Raw genomic sequence first — 21,959 nt, 5'->3', positions numbered from 1 at the left:
CGTGGTAAAACAATTGTATTATTGACACGACGAGTATAATCGACGTAGTTTTTATATATGTTGCCGGTCGAACGCATCCTTATGTGACCTTTAATACTTATGTTCTTAAAGAACATTCTATTGCGAACACATTGGTACAAAAATGAAATACATACATCGACAAATAATGTCAGGACAGTGAATTGAATATACACTTTTCAAAGCGAGTTTCGCCGATATGCCGCCGCGGGTAACACTTCGGCCACTTCCCACACTCTTTTGGGTGGGCTACGACATTGAATCTATATTTATATGCATATGTCCGTGTAGGGAATTTTATTGCGATTCCAATAATACCACAATTAGCGATGTAGGACAACTGTAGGCTTCGCAACCATTAAGAGAGTGGAAACATTTTGTTGCTGTTTGGCGCTCTCGGCGAGTGATCTGAATAGTTTTTTATTTGGTGTTGATAGTCCTTATGCTTTGGCGGTTGATAGGGATGTTCTTATAGACAATTTTATTGCGAAAACAGTGATACCAAATTTAAATACGTGCGTCTTCAATTATTGTCAGGACAGTCAAAAGAGTGTACACTTTTTCGGTTTTACCGCGTAGGCGCGCGAACCGCCGAAAGCATCTAGGGTATGATTTTTTCTGAACGCGGAGAGCGCGAAAGTGTTAATACTCCCGACCCAAGGAAAGACAGACAGTATAAGACAACCAGCTTACATGAAGAGCAAGGGTCACCCCAAGCAAGGAGGCCCTGTACGGGAGTGCACCCTGAACACACCAGGAAAACGAATGCTGACACTAGAACCCATGGGTAGCACTATTTAAGGGAACCCTGAGCATACGCAGCTCCAAGCACACTAATTTCCTGGTTCACACTACACAGCCTCAAAGGCAAACACCACTAAATTAAAATGGGAGACTGGAGTCAAAGCGACTAGAGTAGGCCGACCAGGCACCGGATACATTAGTACAGTATAAGAACTGGTAGTGGAGAGGCTGGGTGACTCAGCCTGCCTCCCTCCTACCCTCAACAGACAGGGGGAGGTGGGGTGAACTAACTAGTGCTAGTTTCCAGAATTATCTTTTGTTTACATTGTTGGTGGGGTTCTTTTGAGTTTTGAGTCTGCAGTCTCCTTTCTAACCAAGTAACAGTCTGTTTTGTTTTGCTGACTTTGTGTGCCTTTCCTTGGAGGTGGCAGACATAAATAATTTGACATAAAAAGTGTCCATAGTGCCAATGCTCCCTGTGCTTCTCTGAGACGGCCAGGTTCTGGCCTGTGGTTCCCAAGTGACAGACAAGACCCCTGTGACTGATGGCACCTAGTAGTATGGCACTGAATCATCGTAGTAGTTTCAGGGAGCCACAAGGCTTCCCCTAGAACAGCATACAAAGACAAAAGTCACTTCCAATACCTAACTTTATTTTTCCAATTACTATTTCCCCTCTTCTCTAGGCAAATGCCACCAACTCTATAACAGTAGGAAATATTGCAATAATAATCAATGACTTATTTGAACTAGTCAAATGAATTATAACCATGACCCTAAGGAGTGAAATATTTAGGTTTAATGGCAAAATGACACAACACACAGGAGAGCAGGCAGAAAGGAAAGTCACGTGTTCAAACACACACTTGCATTAGTTTTGCTAAGTCACAATAAAATAAAATTAAGGTTTCAGAACTACATAAAATCCCAAAGTTTAGGCTCAAGAAGGAAACAAAATGCAAAAGATGGAGGAAGAAAAACAAGATAAACTGATTTGAGTAGAATAGTCACTGATAGGTGCACCAAGAGGGAATATATCTATTAAGCACTGGATTAATGCACTTTTGATGCACAGAAACCAAAATAGTATTTATATTTTACATTATGCAACACTAAATGCAAATGGAATAGTAATTAAATAAACACTTCAATGTAAACTTAAAACCATATTCATAACTCGGCCAAATATCCTGGCTAAAAATTTAATCTGTTGTTATCTGTTAGACAACTTATTTTCAAAGCCTGTAATATGTTTTACTTAGAATGCTGAGATAAATACTGTAACTGGAGCTCCACAAGTTTAGGTATCTTCTTAGTTTTTTTTATAAAATATCAAAATATACTTTACTCTATGATAAATGATAAATAGAATGACAAATATTCCCGCAAATTTCAAGATCTGTGCATCAACCTGTGTATAAGCTGCAGCAACTTACCTGGCCCATACTTTCACTTGGGAGCCTAGCCTCCTTGACAGTCTCCTTCCCATCTGAGTTTCCAGAGGGCTTGGGAAGGATTGACCTGAAGCCTGGGATCCTTGTGAGCGGGGGCAAGTTGTAAGGGATGCCGGAAGTACAGTTGGAAGTAGTGGTGTTGAGGGTGATCGAAGTTGTGGAACTCACCCCGCCATTGGTTTTACTGGGCCCAAGTACAATCTTGAAGGAGTTGTCCACATTCTCGGAAGGGATGGAAACCATTGGGGTCGCAGAGTTGAGAGACGATTTGACGATTCAGCTGTTTGAGGAATGTGCCACGATGGAGTTGGACTGCTGCTCTCCTTTTTTAGTTGTGGCTGTTGGGTACTATGGGGTGACGTCTGACGGGAGTCTGGCTTTGGTCCTAATGTTGGTTGTGACAAAGTACTTCGTAAAATGCCCTGTAGGGAAAGTCCATGCTGATGCTGTTGTTGTTTCTGCTGCTGATGCTGCTGATGCTGTTGCTGATGTTGCTGGATTTGTGAATGTCCTTGCTGTTGGTGGGGTTGAGATGGTTTCTGTTGAGGAACAGGAGTAATGCTGATTCCTGAAGGAGGATTTAACTGCCCACTCATATTCACCATACTTAGTGGATTGCTATTTGCTGCTGATACAGCTGTCATTTGTGAAATACTAGCCATTGCTGCAGCAGCAGCAGCAGGATTTAAACTTTGTCTAAAAGCAACTTGGCCCCTAGATGGCCCCTGTTGGTCATGGTGTCGTCCAGGTACTTGATGAGGGTGCTGTTGTAGGCGAGCCGCTATATGGGGGTGGGGGTTAAAATTCCCCCCAATCTTATATGTCCCACCAGATCCTAAAAGCCCTCGAAGGTGACTGAAAAATTAACAAAATCACTAATGAGTTTGGCAAATAACAAAACAATTTTTAATAATAATATAATGACCAGTGAACCCATAATAGAATACATACTCCATACACTTATGATTTAGTATAAAGTGACAAATTTCTTTCCACGTATAGCAAAATGAAATACAACGTACAACAATTATATACCTATTTTCTCCAATGGGATGAGTTGTAGAAGAAACAGATGAGGACACGTCTGATGACCTGCCCTGGGTCAACTGAGGCATTCTAGTGAAGGTGGTATGACTGGCGCCTGGATGTGTCTGAGTACAGGGCTTGGGTTGTATTCTCACCAGGCCTGGTGGATTAGCAGGACCAGGAGGGCCAGGACCAAACGTATGAAATTTATGGTGCATATTACTCCCGCTCTGTAAATGTAAAAGAATGTGATAATACAAAATTCTTTACAAAACATGAAAATATAATGCGATATAAAAGAAATTTACAAAGTACAGAATGAAATGGTATTTTAGAAATAGGTGATTGCTACTATAACAGTTGTAATACAGACATTTAAATTACCCCTGCATTAGTCTACATTTTTCTCATAAAAGACCCTCCCCCAACCTCTTCAGCAGAAATCTGTAAACAACAGATACTGTACTTCAAAGTCTTAAAGTTATAAAATTTTGGAAGTGTCCCATTCTAAGGGGTATACCACAGCAGGAGTTTCTCCAGGAGGTTTTATCACCACATAAACCTTTAAGCTCTCTGACCCCTTCCCATATCCTTTCTTTCATATACTATGCCATGCTTTCCTTGCAAGATAGTTGTTGTCTACCTCTACCATATGATATCTCTATTTTGCCTTTCTTGTTAAACAATTTGCAGACTTTCTACTAAAATTTCCATACCACCTCAGTTCATTCACTTCACAACTCAACATTTCACTCCTTCACTCTTTTCACTCATACTTCTCCATTGCTATACCAGTACAACATACAGTACTTATATCAGCACCTTTTCTAACAAACTATAATACTGCTCATACTCATGAGAACTCAGTCCATTTCCACCTACAAGTTTCATTTCCATATACTGTAATTAGGATTGAGAGTAGTGTCTCATCTCTCGGCTTTCCTTTCATTATCTGATTCACCTCTGTTACTATTTTTCTCCAATCATTATCCTTTCTCTTATTTCACCTATCATATTGCCATTTTTCACCTAACACTTCTCCCAAATACTTAAAACTAACCATTTCTTCTCGTGATTTCTTCGTGTGATTTCTTCTCCATTTTTATCACACAGATCAAATTACTATGTTTTGCCAGTATAGGATCTACAAAATATACTCCATCTTAAACTATTCTCAAAACTCCATAACCTTACTTTCTCTAACAATGACTTTAAGCTTTCTTCTCTTGCACACAAAACTGAACTCATTTACAATCTTTTGTAATTCCTCCTCACTTTCAGTTAAGAGCACTGCATTATCTTCATACAAACTTGTCAATAACAAAAAAGATCCCCATCACCATTCCCTTCCACTTCCAAGTGTTCTTGACTTTACTACCTTTACAAACACACCCATTTATTAAAAAAAAAAAAGCCAGGTAGACATTGCCTTCTTATGAGCACTCTCAACATTAAAAACCACTCCTAATTTTCCATCTACACTTACACATTACTATTTATATATAATAATTTTATCGCTGTTAATAAATTCCATGCAACTTCATCTATCTTTAAAACCTTCCACAATGCTTCATGATCAATCGAGCCATACATACCTTATTTAATTCATAACAGCACGATACAACTTTTCCCTTTGTTAGAAATATTTCAATAACCATTCTCACAGAGAAACATTTATCTATACAGTCCCTTCTCTTCCTGAACCCATCCTGTTCACTTTATTATCTCCTCTTACTCTCAATAGCAACCTTGCACATCCTTTGTCTGGGATGATATGTAAAATAATCCCCCTATTACACTTTACCTTGCATACTTTATTGTACTGTCTAGCCAATTTTTCAAGGATTTTGGGACACACTCGGATCCCCCCATGCTATCGTAGTCTCTATTAGCACACCAAATTCTGGTCCTAGTGTTCAGTAAGTGCACCACAAAACTACCAGACTTCTGTACACCTCCAGAGGTCTGGTAGTTTTGTGGATGTGTCTGTGGTGCCAGAGCCAAAGCACCGAGCCCCTACTAAGGTCCAGCCTAGAAACAACCCTACCATTTTTTTTTTTTTTGGTAATTGAAGCAAGAAAGGCTATAATGTTCTAAAAATAAAGTACAATAGTTTTTAAATTAAAATTTAATTTTGCCATCAGGGCTATACAACTCCAAAGTAACAATGTACAGTATAACAGAAATGAAGAAATCTGAATTAATTACTAATATACTAAAAAATAATAACAGGCTCTACTGACTCTCAAAAGGAGTAAATAACCATCACAAAGACTGAACAGAACATTAAATAGATAATACTAATGCATACAATATATACAGTATACTGGGTACCAAATAAAAGTAAATTTTACGAGTATTGTCGCAATACCGTACAGCACTAATATAAGCAAAACATATCAATAAATATTTTTGTCCAATTTTACTGACCAGTTACATGTGTAAAACCCATAAGAGAAAGGTGCTCTAAAGATTATTGTATTGACTTAAAAGCCATACTACCCAATATCAATAATTTCAAACACTGTTAAAGTGTACACAATTCAACCACAACCGTTCTCACAGTCCATGGAAATAGTAGGCACAATACACAATGTTTCTTGATTTGAAAAATACCTTTGATTTTGTTAGTGACTAAGTTACTGTATGAACTATATAAAATGAAAATAGGTGGCACATTGTTACAATGGATACACGTTTATATTACTAACTGAACTTTTCAAGGCAACAGAAGTGAAGCCAAATTGACTCCAGTAGGCACTCCTCAAGATGGAGACTGAAGTCTCATCTTGATTAATGTACAAATAAATGCCTGGCTGAAATCCATCCCTACTTTTCCAAAACATTATTACTAGCTATGCACATGATATACTGTACTTGTACACACAAAACTCACTGTGAGATGCTAACTCACTTAAATTTCATACGCACAACTTGTAAAACTTTGATCTGGTAATCATTACTGAAAAACTAAGGTGTTCAACAGACAAACTGGCAATTGAGAAAGTCAGCCATTATAAACTAAAGATTGAAAACATACTTATTGACTATGTCTCATCTTTCATACACAGTGGTTATCTTGAGATGATTATCTCGAGGTGGTACCTCAGCTTACGAATTTAATCTGTTCGCAGAGACGGTTCGCAACCCAAAAATTCGTAAACTGAAGCGAATTAGAAGAAATAATGTAAATTAAATTAATCCGTTCCACACTCCCAAAAATATTACTTTCAAAGTAAATTTCATACCTAATTCACCCAAATCTTTAGTACTAAAGCATGTACAAGTTATGGCTAACCTTTATTGATGACTCTTGTTGGCGTATGGAAGATGGTGAGGAGGGGGGGGGGGGGGGAGGCGGAGAGGAGAGGTGTTAGTGTTTGGAAGGGGAGTCCCCTTCCATTATAACATCAGGCAGTGATGACTTCTCTCTGGTACTCTCTCTCTCCTATGTTTTGCCGGCATACCACTAGGAGTTGGTTGTGGTTCACTGCTTGCTTGTTTTACTAAGAATCTGTCTAAAGACACTTGTTTTTTCTACATTTTAACACTTGTCTGTAGTGAAGCATAACATTGTCATTTAAAAGGTCAGTGCAACGGCCTGCTACAGCTTTATCTGGGCGAGTTTTTTTCAACAAAACTTTGCAGCTCTTCCCATACTTCCCACATTTTCTTAATGAGGAAGGGACATCTTCTACTCTTAACTATTTTCTGAGGTTGAACCTTACCACTGACTTTCTTGGGACCCATGGCGAGATATATAATAATTACTTTCAAGTTCATATCCCCAAAAATCCGAAAATACTGAAATTCTTTACAAAGAATTCGGGCGCCACTGTCACTAGGTGAGAGGCACTGGTAAATTAAGGCGCGTTTGCTGTGTTACCAAGTGCTGGGTCGGCCACACGCGTTTCAACAAACTATATTACCTGAGGCAAAGTACGTAAGCCGATTCGGATTTTACGAAGAAATTGGGCTCGTAACCTGAAAAATTCTTAAAGAGGGGCAGTCATAAGTCGAGGTGTCACTGTATCTTGGTACCGCAGTCCGTTGTTTCTTAACTGTGATTAAAAACTTGCAACAATAATGTAATGACAGACTCAAGGATCTCAGAACTGAAGGAGAGTGCTGCTGGCCCTTAATACTGTATGAGCTCGATTATCCAGACTATGGGAAGAACCCCCCATCCGGATAAGCCCGACATCTGGATTAGCTGACTATTTACTAGGAAAGTAAAAAAATTAGCATTCATAATCTTTTTGTGCCACAATCAATGTAATTTGAATTTCAACACACTATAATTAGTGTGTGTGGAACTGGGTGGGTGGTCAGCTGGTTGGTTAGCTGCCCGGCTGGTAGATGGGCAGACAGGTAGGCTGGATGGCTGGCAGGAAAGTGGGCTGGAAGGATAGATGGCAGGCAGATGGGCTTGATGGTTGGCAGGTGAGTGGGCAGACAGGCAGGCGAGTGGGTGGGTGGATGGGTTTGGGTTTGCAGGCAGGCAGATCTGGATGGGTGGGTGGGTGGGTGGGTGGGTGGGTAGGTAGGTAGGCAGGCAGGCAGATCTGGGTGGGTGGGTGGGTGGGTGGGTGGGCGGGCGGGCGGGCGGGCGGGTGGGCGGGCGGGCGGGCGGGCAGGCAGGCAGGCAGGCAGGCAGGCAGGCAGGCAGGCAGGCAGGCAGGCAGGCAGGCAGGCAGGTAAGTTGGTAGGCAGGCGGGTAGGTAAGTTAGTAGGCAGGCAGGCGGGCAGATGGGCAGGCAGGTGGGCAGATGGGCAGGCAGGCGGGCAGATGGGCAGGCAGGCGGGCAGATGGGCAGGCAAGTGGGCAGATGGGCGGGCAGGCAGGCGGGCAGATGGGCAGGCAGGCGGGCAGATGGGCGGGCGGGCAGGCAGGCGGGCAGATGGGCGGGCGGGCAGGCAGGCGGGCAGATGGGCGGGCAGGCAGGCGGGCAGATGGGCAGATGGGCGGGCAGGCAGGCAGGCAGGCAGGCGGGGTGCAGGCAGGTGGGCAGGCAGGCAGGCAGGTGATTGGGCAGGCAGGCGGGGTTCAGGCAGGTGGGCGGTTAGGTAGGTAGGTAGGTAAACAGGTGGCTTGGGTGGGCAGGCAGTCAGGCGGCTTGGGCGGGCAGGCAGTCAGGCGGCTTGGGCGGGCAGGCAGTCAGGCGGCTTGGGAGGGCAGGCAGTCAGGCGGCTTGGGAGGGCAGGCAGTCAGGCGGCTTGGGAGGGCGGGCAGGCAGTCAGGCGGCTTGGGCGGGCGGGCAGGCAGTCAGGCGGCTTGGGAGGGCGGGCAGGCAGTCAGGCGGCTTGGGCAGGTAAGCAGTCAGGCGGTTTGGGAGGGCAGGCAGTCAGGCGGCTTGGGAGGGCAGGCAGTCAGGCGGCTTGGGCGGGCAGGCAGTCAGGCGGCTTGGGAGGGCAGGCAGTCAGGCGGCTTGGGAGGGCAGGCAGTCAGGCGGCTTGGGAGGGCAGGCAGTCAGGCGGCTTGGGAGGGCAGGCAGTCAGGCGGCTTGGGCAGGTAAGCAGTCAGGTGGCTAGGGCAGGCAGGCAGGCAGGCAGATGGGTAACACTCTCCCTACCCATACCTCCATACACCCACACCCTACCTCTGCCCATCACCCTCCCAACCCTTGTCATCACCCAATTCTCCCCCTCCCTACCCATGCCGTGCTCCCCCTCACAGCTCTTTTGGGAAGACAGGCTGTCAGGATGCACAAAGTCTGTGCCACAGACTGCCTGACAAGACAACGCTGGACAGAGAGATGATCACACGTCCTCATCCTGTTCAACCCCTCACACTAGACCTTCCCAACTCACCACAAGTGTTAACACTTGCTGAACGATGACATAGCAGAATATGAGCCTTAAGTTGTGTTAAAATCCATTTTATTTTCTTGTAAATGAGTATTTAAATAAATAAATAACTAAATACTGTTCAAATATTATGGTGTGTTATTTAACATTCGTAATTAGCTCTCCACGGCAAAAACACAAAATTATATGATTAAATAACTCATGCACCACCTCCGACCCTCCTACCCTACCCTCCCTCATGCTAGGAGGTGGGTGGCAGTCTAACCCTCCTTGCCTACCTGGCTCCCTCCCTCTTTCCCAGGCTCCTTCCCTGGCTCCCTTCCTCCCTCCTTCCCTGGATCCCTCCCTTCCTCCCTCCCTGGCTCCCTTCCTCCCTCCTTCCCTGGCTCCCTTCCTCCCTCCTTCCCTGGCTCCCTTCCTCCCTCCTTCCCTGGCTCCCTCCCTCCCTCCTTCCCTGGCTCCCTCCCTGTCTCCCTCTCTCCCTGGCCTCCTCCCTCCCTCCTTTCCTGCCTCCCTACATTTGCTGAGAAATGTAAATAATTTCACTTGTGAACTTATCGCAGTAATTGTGATGGGCTGCGAGAGTTATGGCAAGTGGTGTACAACAAGTGTTAGGTTGGACGTTTCACGGGTTTATCTTTCAGTGGTAAAGGTTCACATTTTATATTCGACGACAAGTCGACCCTTGGTTTTGGAGATTTTTAGGCATCAAATGTTGATTTATACACCAGCATATACAGTAAACTCTCTACCTGTCTATTTGTATCTGGGCAAACCACCGGCCATCCGGATTCTATGGACATAAAACTATTCGGATGACGCCGTTATCTGGTTTAGCGGGATCTGCATAATCGAGCTCATACAATATGTACAAATATTAGAATAGCCAAAATAATGAACTTAGCTTATATAAGGTTCAAAACTGACTACCATGCCAGGTCCTTGGTAGTATATCTTATGAAAGTTTTTTTTTTGTTGGGATATTCCTGCATGGCTGGAATATCTAAGCCTCTGCCTCTGGCTGGCCCACTAAGTGTTACTTGTTTCTATTTTACTTAAGCGGAGTAGGAGTATTTATGACTCTTATGTTTGCTTCAGTCAGATTATTCCCAATGTGTTTAACAACTTTTTCTATGCTGTTGCTCTTTTCTGCTTTTCTATTTTCTGCTCCCAGTTGAAATCTTTTTGGTTTGTAAATCTGCACTGTGTTAGATAATGTTCCAGTTGTCTGTTGGCCTTTCTCCACAGTGCTTACATTTCCTCTCATTTTCTGGAACCTGGAAGCCTATTTTTCATGTACATGGGTATCCAAGCCTGATGCGATATGTACTTCTGTTTTTCTACTGCTCGTCTTTCATCAAAATAAGTTGTTCATAATTTATTGAAATCTTGTACCAACCTGCAGATCCTGATGTTGCAACTGTTGTGTTGTGGTCACTGTACATCTTCTGGGTTGCTCTATTTCTAAGTACTCTCTTAACACTTTCATGTTTTTTACCTTAATTTTCGATGTACGTGTTTCATTTTGGTATCAAAATGTTCTCAATGAAATGTCCTAGAGGAACATACATATAACATGTCACCAAAACTAACGTGATGCCGGCACTAAATAAAAAACTAAGTTGTTTGTTAGCCGTGCATGCCAAACAGCGTGAATATGTTGCTACTCTTTTCAGGTTCATCAAGTCCAAACTTGTTCGACATCATTCTTTTTTGTATCACTGTGATCGCAATAAAATTTCCTACACGGACATATGCATATAAATTAGACAACATGGGGGCGCATAACCTGCAACGATTCCTAAAGTCGCCGAAGCCTTACCCGCTAGAGCACACTCATTGCCACACCCTCTACACCCAATACACCAGACAAACACATACTGTTTGCTAACAGACATTTTTGTGCAACATTGTTCATTGTGGTATCAAATTATTTGCAATAAAATGCTCTAAATAGAAAGACAAATATAAGCAATAACAACCGCAATATATATAAGCAATACCAATAACAAAGTATAAAGACTAAAGTCGGCAAAATTATCCGTCAGCGCGCAAAATTGGTAAAATATATACACTCGTTTTGTCTCACCTTATTTCTCGTGCTACATCATTTGTTTTGGCATCATTGTGTTTGCAATAGAATTCTCTATAGGGGTATATGCATATAAGGTCTAAAAACTCGAAGTGACTCCCCACAGCAAAGCCTAAAGTGGGCCAAGTTACCCGTGAGAGCGCGCAAAATAAGTAAAATGTATATACTTATTTCAGTTTTCTCGCCTTATTTCTCGTACTACATCGTTCATTTTGGTATCAGTGTGTTCGCAATAGAATTCTCTATAGGGGTATATACATACAAGATCTAAAAGCCCAGAGTGAGTACCACAGCTGAGTGAGTTCCCCATAAGAGGTTGTTCTGGAAACTGGAACATATTGGAGGGGTGACAGGTAAGCTACTAACATGGATGAAAAATTTCCTGACAGAAAAATGAAGGCCATAATCAGAGGCAAGGTATCGGATTGGAGGAATGTCACGAGTGGAGTACCACAGGGTTCAGTTCTTGCACTGGTAATGTTCATTGTCTACATAAACGATCTACCAGTGGGAATACAGAATTACATGAACATGTTTGCTGATGATGCTAAGATAATAGGGAAGATAAGAAACCTAGATGATTGTCACGCCCTTCAAGAAGACCTGGATAAAATAAGTATATGGAGCAACACTTGGCAAATGCAATTTAATGTGAATAAATGCCATGTTATGGAATGTGGAATTGGAGAACATAGACCCCACACAACCTATTAATTATGTGAGAAATCTTTAAAGAATTCTGACAAAGAAAGGGATCTAGGAGTGGTTCTAGATAGAAAACTGTCACCTGAGGACCACATTAAGAACATTGTGCGAGGAGCCTATGCTACACTTTCTAACCTCAGAATTGCTATTAAATACATGGATGGAGAAATACTAAAGAAATTGTTCACGACTTTTATTAGACCAAAGCTGGAATATGCAGCGGTTGTATGGTGCCCATATCTTAACACTTTCGCGAAACAGCGTTTGAAAAAAAAACTTTCCCCAACTGAAATGAGCGTTTTGGCGATCGAGCGGCAACATTTAAATGTGTATACTCTTTTGACTGTCCTGACGTTAATTTTCGATGTACGTATTTCATTTTTGTACCGATGTGCTCGCAATAGAATGTTCTAAAAGAGCATAAGTATAAAATGTCACCAAAACATAAGTTAGATCAGCACCAAATAAAAAACCAGCGTTGAATGTAATGAAACGCCATTTTCTGGGTGAGTCCCGGAGGCTCCCCGGAGCTATCCCAGGCTGATATGCTAATGTCAGACTTTGGCATCAGTCATGTGTATGGAGTTCTTAGGTCTACCGGGGACCACGGCCAGAACCGGGCCCCCTCAGAGAGGCAAGGGGAGCAATGGCCTATAGAAGCCCCCGTGTAGTTGGAAGCATTCTATGTCTGCCATCGACCGGAACAGGCACCCAGAAAGGTAAGCGCCCCAAAACAAACCCCTATTCTGGTTAAAATTGCTACCTAATACCGAACTAGTGGATAGAACTCCCCAACCGAAAACAAGCAAATTAGTGTGACGTCACACACTGCCGCGCCGCTGTCTGCGCAGCTCCCCCCTCCCCGGGAGGGGGAAGGGGGAGCCCCAGACCCCCCGCGCCGGCTACCCACACCTCAGTTCTTGAGGCTGGATGTCAAAAACGCGAAAAAACCGCCGACCGGAGGGAGGGAGGGATGCCGGGGAGCCTCCGGGACTCACCCAGAAAATGGCGTTTCATTACATTCAACGCTGGTTTTCTGGGGGGAGCCCCGTCGGCTCCCCGGAGCTAACTACCCACAGACAGAAAAAGAGGGACTTACCCGGGAGGCGGTCGTCGCTCACCCCTCAACTCGAAGCCGAGACAACTGGCTGCAACCGCCGACCCAAAGCAACACAGGCCCGACGAGGGCCAGGGACATTCACAAGGTAACGAGCAGCCAGGACCCTGTTCGACCTGAGAGACCCGAACCCGCGAACAGGGAAGAAGGGAAACCGGATCAACCCACAGCGCGTCCCCGGACACAGAAGCTGTGGCGCGCAAATAACGGCGAAGCGCCGCAACCGGACACAAAACATGATGCACCCCCGGCCTGACCAACCAAGCATCAACCACCCATGGACCCCTCCGGAACGCAGCAGTCTCATTCTTCGCCAGAAAAGAAGGAGACGGCTGCAAACGAACAAAACTATCACTACGACCAAAAGAGCAGAAACCCCTGCGCCGGAGGAGAGCATGAAGCTCCCCTACCCGACCCCCAGAGGCCAAAGCCAACAAGAAAAGTGCCTTGGAAAAACAATCCTGGACCGAAGGGGCCACAACGAAACGAGGAGATGAAAGGAAAGCGAGCACTCTGTCCAAAGACCAGGACGGCTCAGGCGACGCATGAGCAGGCCGGAGGTGAAACAATGCACGAGACAGCTTGCGAAACGGCGCAGACGTAACATCGATACCGAAAGCAAGCTGAAGCGGCTCCGCCAGCGCCGCACGATACGAAGCGACAGTGTTAGGCATAAGATGACGGTCCTGAAACAACCACGAGAGGAAGGACAAGACCACCCGAACAGACAAGGAGCTAACACGACGAAGACGCAAAAAGAAACGGAAGGACCGCCAGGAAACTTCATACTGCCGCCGAGAAGAAGCCCTCAGGTGGGACACCAACAAGGAGGCCACCTGATCACCATAGAGATGATGATAGACTCGAGTCAAAAAAACCATACGCGAAGACTCGAGGAGAAGATCGAACCAGCCACGTGACGTACCGGCCCGATCTGCTGAAAGAGGCGGAGCCGCGGGAAAACCCTCGGGTTCGGACACCGAGCAACCAGCGCCTGAAACCAAGGCTGGGCCGGCCACCAAGGGGCCAGAAGGACAACTCTCCCCCGGTAAGTCTCTAAGCGAGTCAGGACCTGGAGCAACAGCCGAACTGGGGGAAAGAGGTACAGGAACCCCCACCTCGACCAGTCGAGCCGAAAGGCATCGACCCCGACGGCCTCGCAATCGGGGAAGGGCGCCGCATAAACGGGAAGACGCCGCGACCACGCCGACGCGAAGAGGTCCACTTCGGGGCGCCCGAACGTCTGGCAAAGCCAACGGAAGGACTCGTCGCCGACCGTCCACTCCGTGGAGAGGGGAACGAAGCGAGACAGGGCGTCGGCCAAGATGTTGGACACGCCCCGTACGTGAACCGCCAGGAGAGCCAAACCCCGAGAACTCAGCAGACGAGTCACCCGAAGCGACCAACCCCAAAGAGACAAGGACCGCATCGAACCCCCGCGGTTCAGGCAATGAACCACCGGAGAGCAGTCCGAATGGAGCCGAATCGTCGATCCGCGGGCCACCCGAACAAGAACCCGAACCCGGCGAGCTGGGAAAGAACCAAATCCCTGGCTAGCAAGCAAGCTGACTGGCTGGGAGCCCAAACCAGCCAGTCGTCGAGGTAGGCCAACACCCGAACACCTAGGAGACGCAAACGAGCCACCACAACCCGTGTAAGGCGTGTGAACACGCGAGGTGCCAGGTTCAACCCGAACGGGAGACAACGAAAGCGGTAACTCAGACGCCCCACTACAAAACCGAGCCAGTCCCTGAACCGCGGATGAATCGGGACATGCCAATAAGCGTCCCGGAGGTCCAGGGACACCATCCAAGCACCCGGCTCCAAGAGGAGCCGAACCTGAGACAGCGTAGTCATCCGAAAGGAGGGGCAATGAACCCAGGGGTTCAGACGGGACAAGTCCAGAATGAACCGCAGGTCCGCGCAGTCCCGTTTCGGAACCGGAAACAGACGGGAAACCCATCTGAGGGACGACGTCGTTTCGACGACGCCCAAGCGTACCCACTCCAAGACGACTCGACAGAGCGCAGGGGAAGAAGCCTGCCCCGCCAGCCCCGACCCCCCAAAGGGGGGAGGGGCCACCCAACGCCACCGCAGGCCGCGAGACACGACCCGAAAGGCCCACGAATCGCGGGACCAGGCGCGGGCGAACAGCGCAAGCCGCCCCCCCATCGCCCCGTCAAAGGGGTAAACCGCGAAAGGGCCGGCGACCCTTACGAGACCCAGAACCCCGCACAGCGCGAACACCGCGCCGACCAGACGAGGGAGGGTCCGCAGGAGGAGCCAACCCCAAACCTGACACCCGAGGCCTACCACGACGAGAGGAACCCCGAGCCCTGGCACGACCTTTCCGGGAAGACCCACCCCGGGACCCCCGGAAAACCAACAAGTCCGACATCGGACGACAAGCCGCCGACGCAGCCTGAATAAACTGCGCCACGGCCGACTCCCCAAACAGGAGAGGACAAAAAGGGGAAGAACGCCTAAGAGCCAGAGCCCAAGCAGATTCCACGGAGGAACCCAGCACCGCCTGCCGACACGCGAGGCGGGAAGCATAGAACAGGGAAACCGCATCCCGCAAAATCGGCGTGAACAGCTTCAACAAGGCAGCCGACGAACGCGCAGCCGAGGACAAGGTGCCGGACCCCGGGACGGACCCAAGCGTCCCCACATCCTCCACGAGCCAATCCGAAGACAGCTCCAGGAGGGAAAAGAACCGTAAGGCCGAACACAAAAGGCCCCGAGCGCGCAAGTCCTCCGCCACGAGCGCCGCCGAAAGGGAGGGAACCTGCACATGGAGCTGAATAACGCCCACATCGCGGGGAAGGGCAGGGGCAAACAAGCACTCATTCAGGTACTCAAGTTCACCCCCCAGGAAAACCTGAAGCACCGTGGAAGCTTCCCGCCACTCCAGCGTGCGGGAACGACAGAAGGAATGCCAGGAATCCAGACCAAACAAGGGACAGTCTGCTAGCCAGGATGACTCCGGAACCTCGTAACGGAGCCAGAAAGGGAACGAAGTCCCAAACCTGAACGTGGACGGATCCATTTCCGAGGCATAATCCGGGTCACGCAGGAGGTAAGCTGCAAAGGCCGCTCGCACCACACCAGATTGGATGCGATAAGCCGAAAACCTCCGGAAGGACGGAACCGACGTACCTGGGGGAACACGGAACCGTACCCGGGGAGGGGCCGACACCAAATCCAACTCGTACGCAGAGGGGGGGAAAGAAAACCCCACTCCTTGTAACAATAAGCCCCCGCTCAGTGGGAAGAAAAACCCAGGCGGGGTCCAGCGGGGCCCAAGGCCCCCAAGTCAGCCCCTCCCCAGCCTCGAGGTCCGTCACCACAGGACCCGAGGCCGAGTCCTCTCCCCAAGCCCCGACCCCACAAGACAAGGACGGAGCAGCCGGAAAAGCTGGAGGAAGGGGGGCCCACTGGTCAGACCCTGAAGCTTCGGCCGGGAGACAAGACTCGAATGCCTCTGCCGCCCCCCCGGAAGGGGCAACCCCCGAAGCTGCCCGAGTCTCGAGATCAAGTAACCCCTGCTCCGACCCCGAAACCCTCAGACGCTTCGGGGCCGGAAGCAGGGGCGGGGGACCAGAACGAACAGAAGGGGAAGGACGAGGAGGTGCGGACTGAACCAGGATCGAAACGACCCCCACCCCCAAGTCCGGGTCTCGAAAAGCAAAGCGGGGCAGCCCCGGGGCATCCGGGGAAGCAACCAACCGAGCGCGTTGCAACAGACGAAACCTAGACTGCAACGCACGTGCCGCCTGTACCCGAATAGAATCATCAGAGGATTGGGTAAATTGAGTCACAAGCAAGCAGCAACACTCACAGGACTCAGGGTCGAAAGTATCACCGACCCAACAGGCAGCGTGGCAGAGGCAAAAACAATGAGGGTCACCCTGAGACAAGGGGACCGAGCAACCCTCAAACTCGCACACAGCGAGTGGGGGACTCCGGGGTCACATCCATCGGACCCACGCGCCCCCTAGGGGATTCCCAGGGTCCTGAGCGTTTACTTTAAGAGGACTCGCGCTCAGGTAGTCCCAGGCAGGGTGCTGCAAACCGGCGCCCAAAACTACCAAGCAAACTTCTAAAGCTGAACCCCAGGGACGTGTACACTCACGGGGACCTAGCAGGGGGCGCCACCGAGGAGAACAGTGGAAGGGCAAAAACAAACTGAATAAAATGACAGAACCCCCCACCAGGCAAAAAGAAAAGCAAAACCCCGCAAGAGGACAGCGAACCCCAAGGAACAGAGCCGGCCGCGATGTCGGGAATTACAAGCTGAGCAGCACCCTGCGCCCCTACCAGTGCAAACTGCCTCTTACCTGCCGGTAACAAGGGAGAACAGAACACCCAAGAGCCCAACAGGCGGCCGAAAAACCGAAAGGTAAAACGGACCAGCAGAGGCAGACCCCGAGGAGCCTGTGGAAGGTGGCCCCAAGCCCCAAGGGCAGTACTTACAGGGCACCTAGGGAAGGCAGCCCTAGGCGCATGCAGCCCGAGTACTGAAGATAACTCCTGGCTCTCGCACCCACAAAACTAACACCACACTCAAAGCACAGTGCAGTAGCGACACCGGAGCCAGAGCACACGACCATCGCCCATAGCATCAGCCTCAAGAACTGAGGTGTGGGTAGCCGGCGCGGGGGGTCTGGGGCTCCCCCTTCCCCCTCCCGGGGAGGGGGGAGCTGCGCAGACAGCGGCGCGGCAGTGTGTGACGTCACACTAATTTGCTTGTTTTCGGTTGGGGAGTTCTATCCACTAGTTCGGTATTAGGTAGCAATTTTAACCAGAATAGGGGTTTGTTTTGGGGCGCTTACCTTTCTGGGTGCCTGTTCCGGTCGATGGCAGACATAGAATGCTTCCAACTACACGGGGGCTTCTATAGGCCATTGCTCCCCTTGCCTCTCTGAGGGGGCCCGGTTCTGGCCGTGGTCCCCGGTAGACCTAAGAACTCCATACACATGACTGATGCCAAAGTCTGACATTAGCATATCAGCCTGGGATAGCTCCGGGGAGCCGACGGGGCTCCCCCCAGAAAACTACGTCGATCACTAGCTGTGAGCGCCAGACAGCAACGAAATGTTTCTACTATTTTCAGGGTTGTCAACTCCACACTTGTCCTACAGGGTTAATTTTGGTATCACTGAAATCGTAATAAAATTCTCTACACGGACATATGCATATAAATATAGAATCAATGTCGCAACTGACACACAAGAGAGTGGGAAGTGGCCGAAGTGTTATACGCGGCGGCATATCGGCGAAACCCGCAATGAAAAGTGTATATTCAATTCACCGTTCTGACATTATTTTTCGATGTACGTATTTCATTTTTGTACCAATGTGTTTGCAATAGAATGTTCTAGAAGAACATAAGTATAAAACGTTACATAAGGATGCGTTCGACCGGCAACAAATATAAAAACTACGTCGATCATACTCGTCGTGTCAATAATACAATTGTTTTACCACGATCATTCACTGCCATGCCGCTCTCCCAAATAAGCTCTTCGGCTATTAGAGAAAACGTAAATTTCATGGCGAACATTTCTAAACTATCCCCAAGTAGATCGTATAAATTCGATCGATACTCGATCGTATCCAAGTAGATTGTATAAATTCCAATTTCGGATCGAAATTGGAATTTATATAAATATTTATTCTCGTGACTCCCGCCAGAGTCACCCTTGCGGAACCCGCACAAAACTTAGCGACGCGCTCGTGCGCCACCAAGTGGCGAAAGTGTTAAGAAGCACATTAACAAACTGGAAAAGGTGCAACGACATGCCACTAAGTGGCTCCCAGAACTGAAGGACAAGAGCTACGAGGAGAGGTTAGGGGCATTAAATATGCAAAAACTAGAAGATAGAAGAAAAAGAGGCGATATGATCACTATGTTCAAAATAGTAACAGGAAGCGATAAAATTGATAGGGAAGAATTCCTGAGACCCGGAACTTCAAGAACAAGAGGTCATAGATTTAAACTAACGAAACAAAGCTGCCGGAGAAATATACGAAAATTCACTTTTGTAAACAGAGTGGTAGATGGTTGGAACAAGTTAAGTGAGAAGGTGGTGGAGGCCAAAACCATCAGTAATTTCAAAGCGTTATATGACAAAGAGTGCTGGGGAGACGGGACACCACGAGCGTAGCTCTCATCCTGTAACTACACTTAAATAATTACATCAAAGCCTTAAGTCGGCCAAGTTACCCGTGAACGAGCACCAATTGGCACACCTGCAGACTAATGTATATACTCGTTCAGTTTGATAACATAAGGCGCTCATTTTGAAACCACTTCCAGATTGATCAGTTAAAATTTTAATTTTTAACAAATATTTTAATGGATGACGCGACAATTGTCATCCGTTCACAATACGGATAAAAACGAATGACTATGCTCGAGACATCGGTGTGGGAAAGTGTTAATCTGTGACAGACTCTGTGGTATGTAAATGTCTACATTTCTTCTCTTAGTTGCAAGTTTTGCAGCTTCATCTGCAAATGTCATTCCCTCTTATTCCCACGTGACTTGGCATTCAGTTGATAAATATCAGACATTATGTTTGCATTAACGCTTGACATTTGTGATCAGATGGATGTTGTTACGTATACATATGTGTTTTTGTTGCAAGGTTTCAATGGCAGTTCTCGAATCAGTGTGTATAATAACATGTTGCCGGTGTTCAGCATGTTAAAAAGTCTTTTGAATGGCTAGCATCTTTGTTTATAAAGTTGAACATCCATTTCAGTGTCTCCAACTAACTACAAAATTTCCTGCCTTAACTGCAACTCTAGTCTCTTATCCCTGCTGGTCTACTGATCCATCTGTGATGTATGTGAAGCTGTCAGATGCCAAATTTGCTTCTATATTCATCTGTGCAATGTTGAAAGGTACTAATACACACACAAAAATTTTAAATGAAGCCCTCAGGATACTTGGACACTAGGATATCCAATAACTACAAAAATTCCTAACATTCAGAAAGAGTTAGATATACTCGGCATTCAAAACAGAGCATGTGAAGTCAACTTTATGATAAGCTTAAAGTGTCTGTGAGAGGTTATTAAAATAATGCTTCATCATTAAAATTGGAATATATATTTATTAAAAGGTTTGAATTGAACAAGTTAAGAGTTATACAGCACTTTTGGCCAACATGATAGATAACACGCACAACCCTCATATTAAGCTTGCTGCTTCATCAAGTTCCATTGAACACAGATACAATCAAAAGCCTGAAAGCATCATCATGCAGCTCATATACATTGACAGTTTTCTCAAGTCAGATGGGAGGGTGGGAGGCACTCATTGTATGTCAGCCCAACATCAACACAATTGCGAGGAATAGAAGTCAACAATTAGGCCTCTAATCTAATCTCATAAGATGAATTGCTGACTATTCTTGTAAGTCTGAAGATTGTTGGAAACACTGCCATAGATAGTGTAATAGTCTCTAAACACTTCATCCTCATTAAAATACTTTCTCTAAACACCTTGATATCAAACTGCAACTTGCTAAAACGCATGAATGGAATGTATATTTCCACGGAAGTGTGGATGGCAATTTATATGACATGGATGTGGATCAGTAATTCCTCTGGCGTTCAGTAGTAGTCAGGGAAAGTTGAAAATTTCAGTATGCAGCAGGATGCTGCTTCTGAAAACTTTCCTCTTAAGACGCCTCAGAGCCTAGTTGATAATGCGTCTTACATGCATGAGGTCTGCGGTTTGAAACTATACAGTCCAGGTGAATGGAATGCAACTTGCTTACTTTTGAAACCAGACATAGCTGCTTAAAACATCATGCTGGAGCAAATTTATACTTAACACTTTGGCCGGGCAGGTGGGCCACCCGAATCGCACTGTAAAGTAGGATAATGCCCATCCTACCTTACACAGTGAGCACACAACCCACCAATGTTAAACTCACTCACAATGTAAATACTTAATAATAAGAATAAGCAAAAATTAATGGTTGACGGTGTTAACATCATGCCCCGAACCGCGTGTATTGTTTTGATGACTCTGAGATCATCGCCATCCAGCGAAAGTGTTAAGGTGTGCTATCCTACTTCAATAATAAAAAATAAAATATTAACATAATAAGCAACTATTATAATCTAGAAGATATGCGAGTGCACAGGCGTGATAAAATGATGTGTCTTTACCTGAAGGTGATGCTGTTGCTGATGCTGGATATGAGAGTGCATAGGTGTAAGTGCCGGAGGCTGAGGTGGCTGAGGAGGCTGTGGGGAGGCTGACTGATCCACTGGTGACGGCTGAGAAGATCGGGCTTTGTTTTGAACTGCTCCATCAGGTGGTGGGTAGATTTTATTGTCCACCAATAGATAGCCAACATCTTTTAATGCTGCAACACAACAAATACCTTGTGAAGTACAGCTGCTACTGCTCAAGTCTGTTTTCTTCCTCTATTTCCCCCCCCCCCCCACACTCTTTTCCCCCAATCCTACAATAAGAAAGGCTCAAATAATTTTGAAAAAGTGAATTCTTCACTAGAAGAAAATGTGAATATATCACATGAAAGGAAAATGAAAATATATCAATACTCTCACATCAGTAGATTAAATGACGTTCAAAGTGTGTACTTACCTTTGCCAAGTCCCCGGGACTCGCTTGATATTCTTAAAGAGATATCATCTCCAGAGTTAAGCTTTGCCTTAAAGCGATCAAATAAACTTCTATCAGGGGAATCTTTGTCTACTTTTAGTACCTGTTCCATCAGCAACCTGAAAGGCAATTTTTTTTTTTAATGAATTTGAATAATTCAAACATATTATGTACATTATATTGGTCTTTATTGATATGCATCATTGTGAATCTTCCACAACCCCATTAAAAAATCAGTATGTATCACATTTAGTGTCCCCAATGAGGCTTATATGAGGTAAGTGAATGTGTGAGAGATAGATGGGTAGGTATGTCTGGAAGAAGAGATAGATTAATTAATTAATG

The 21,959-nt window shown here is 46.5% G+C and overlaps 1 protein-coding gene across 1 annotated transcript in view; it reads right to left on the bottom strand.

The window, feature by feature from the left end:
- The window catches only part of LOC123767424 (transcription intermediary factor 1-alpha), a 131,593-nt gene that overhangs the window by 57,101 nt on the left and 52,533 nt on the right, over positions 1-21,959 (bottom strand). The window contains 5 exon segments of the mRNA XM_045757120.2: positions 2,199-2,485; positions 2,488-3,071; positions 3,252-3,472; positions 21,155-21,354; positions 21,597-21,733. Of these exon segments, the coding sequence (XP_045613076.2) occupies positions 2,199-2,485; positions 2,488-3,071; positions 3,252-3,472; positions 21,155-21,354; positions 21,597-21,733 (1,429 nt within the window).

This window comes from Procambarus clarkii, chromosome 86, assembly GCF_040958095.1.
Source record: "Procambarus clarkii isolate CNS0578487 chromosome 86, FALCON_Pclarkii_2.0, whole genome shotgun sequence".
In the NCBI taxonomy this organism is placed as follows: Eukaryota; Metazoa; Arthropoda; class Malacostraca; order Decapoda; family Cambaridae; genus Procambarus; species Procambarus clarkii.
The sequence above is the reverse complement of the archived record's forward strand: the minus strand, read 5'-3'. Positions and strand labels throughout refer to the sequence as shown.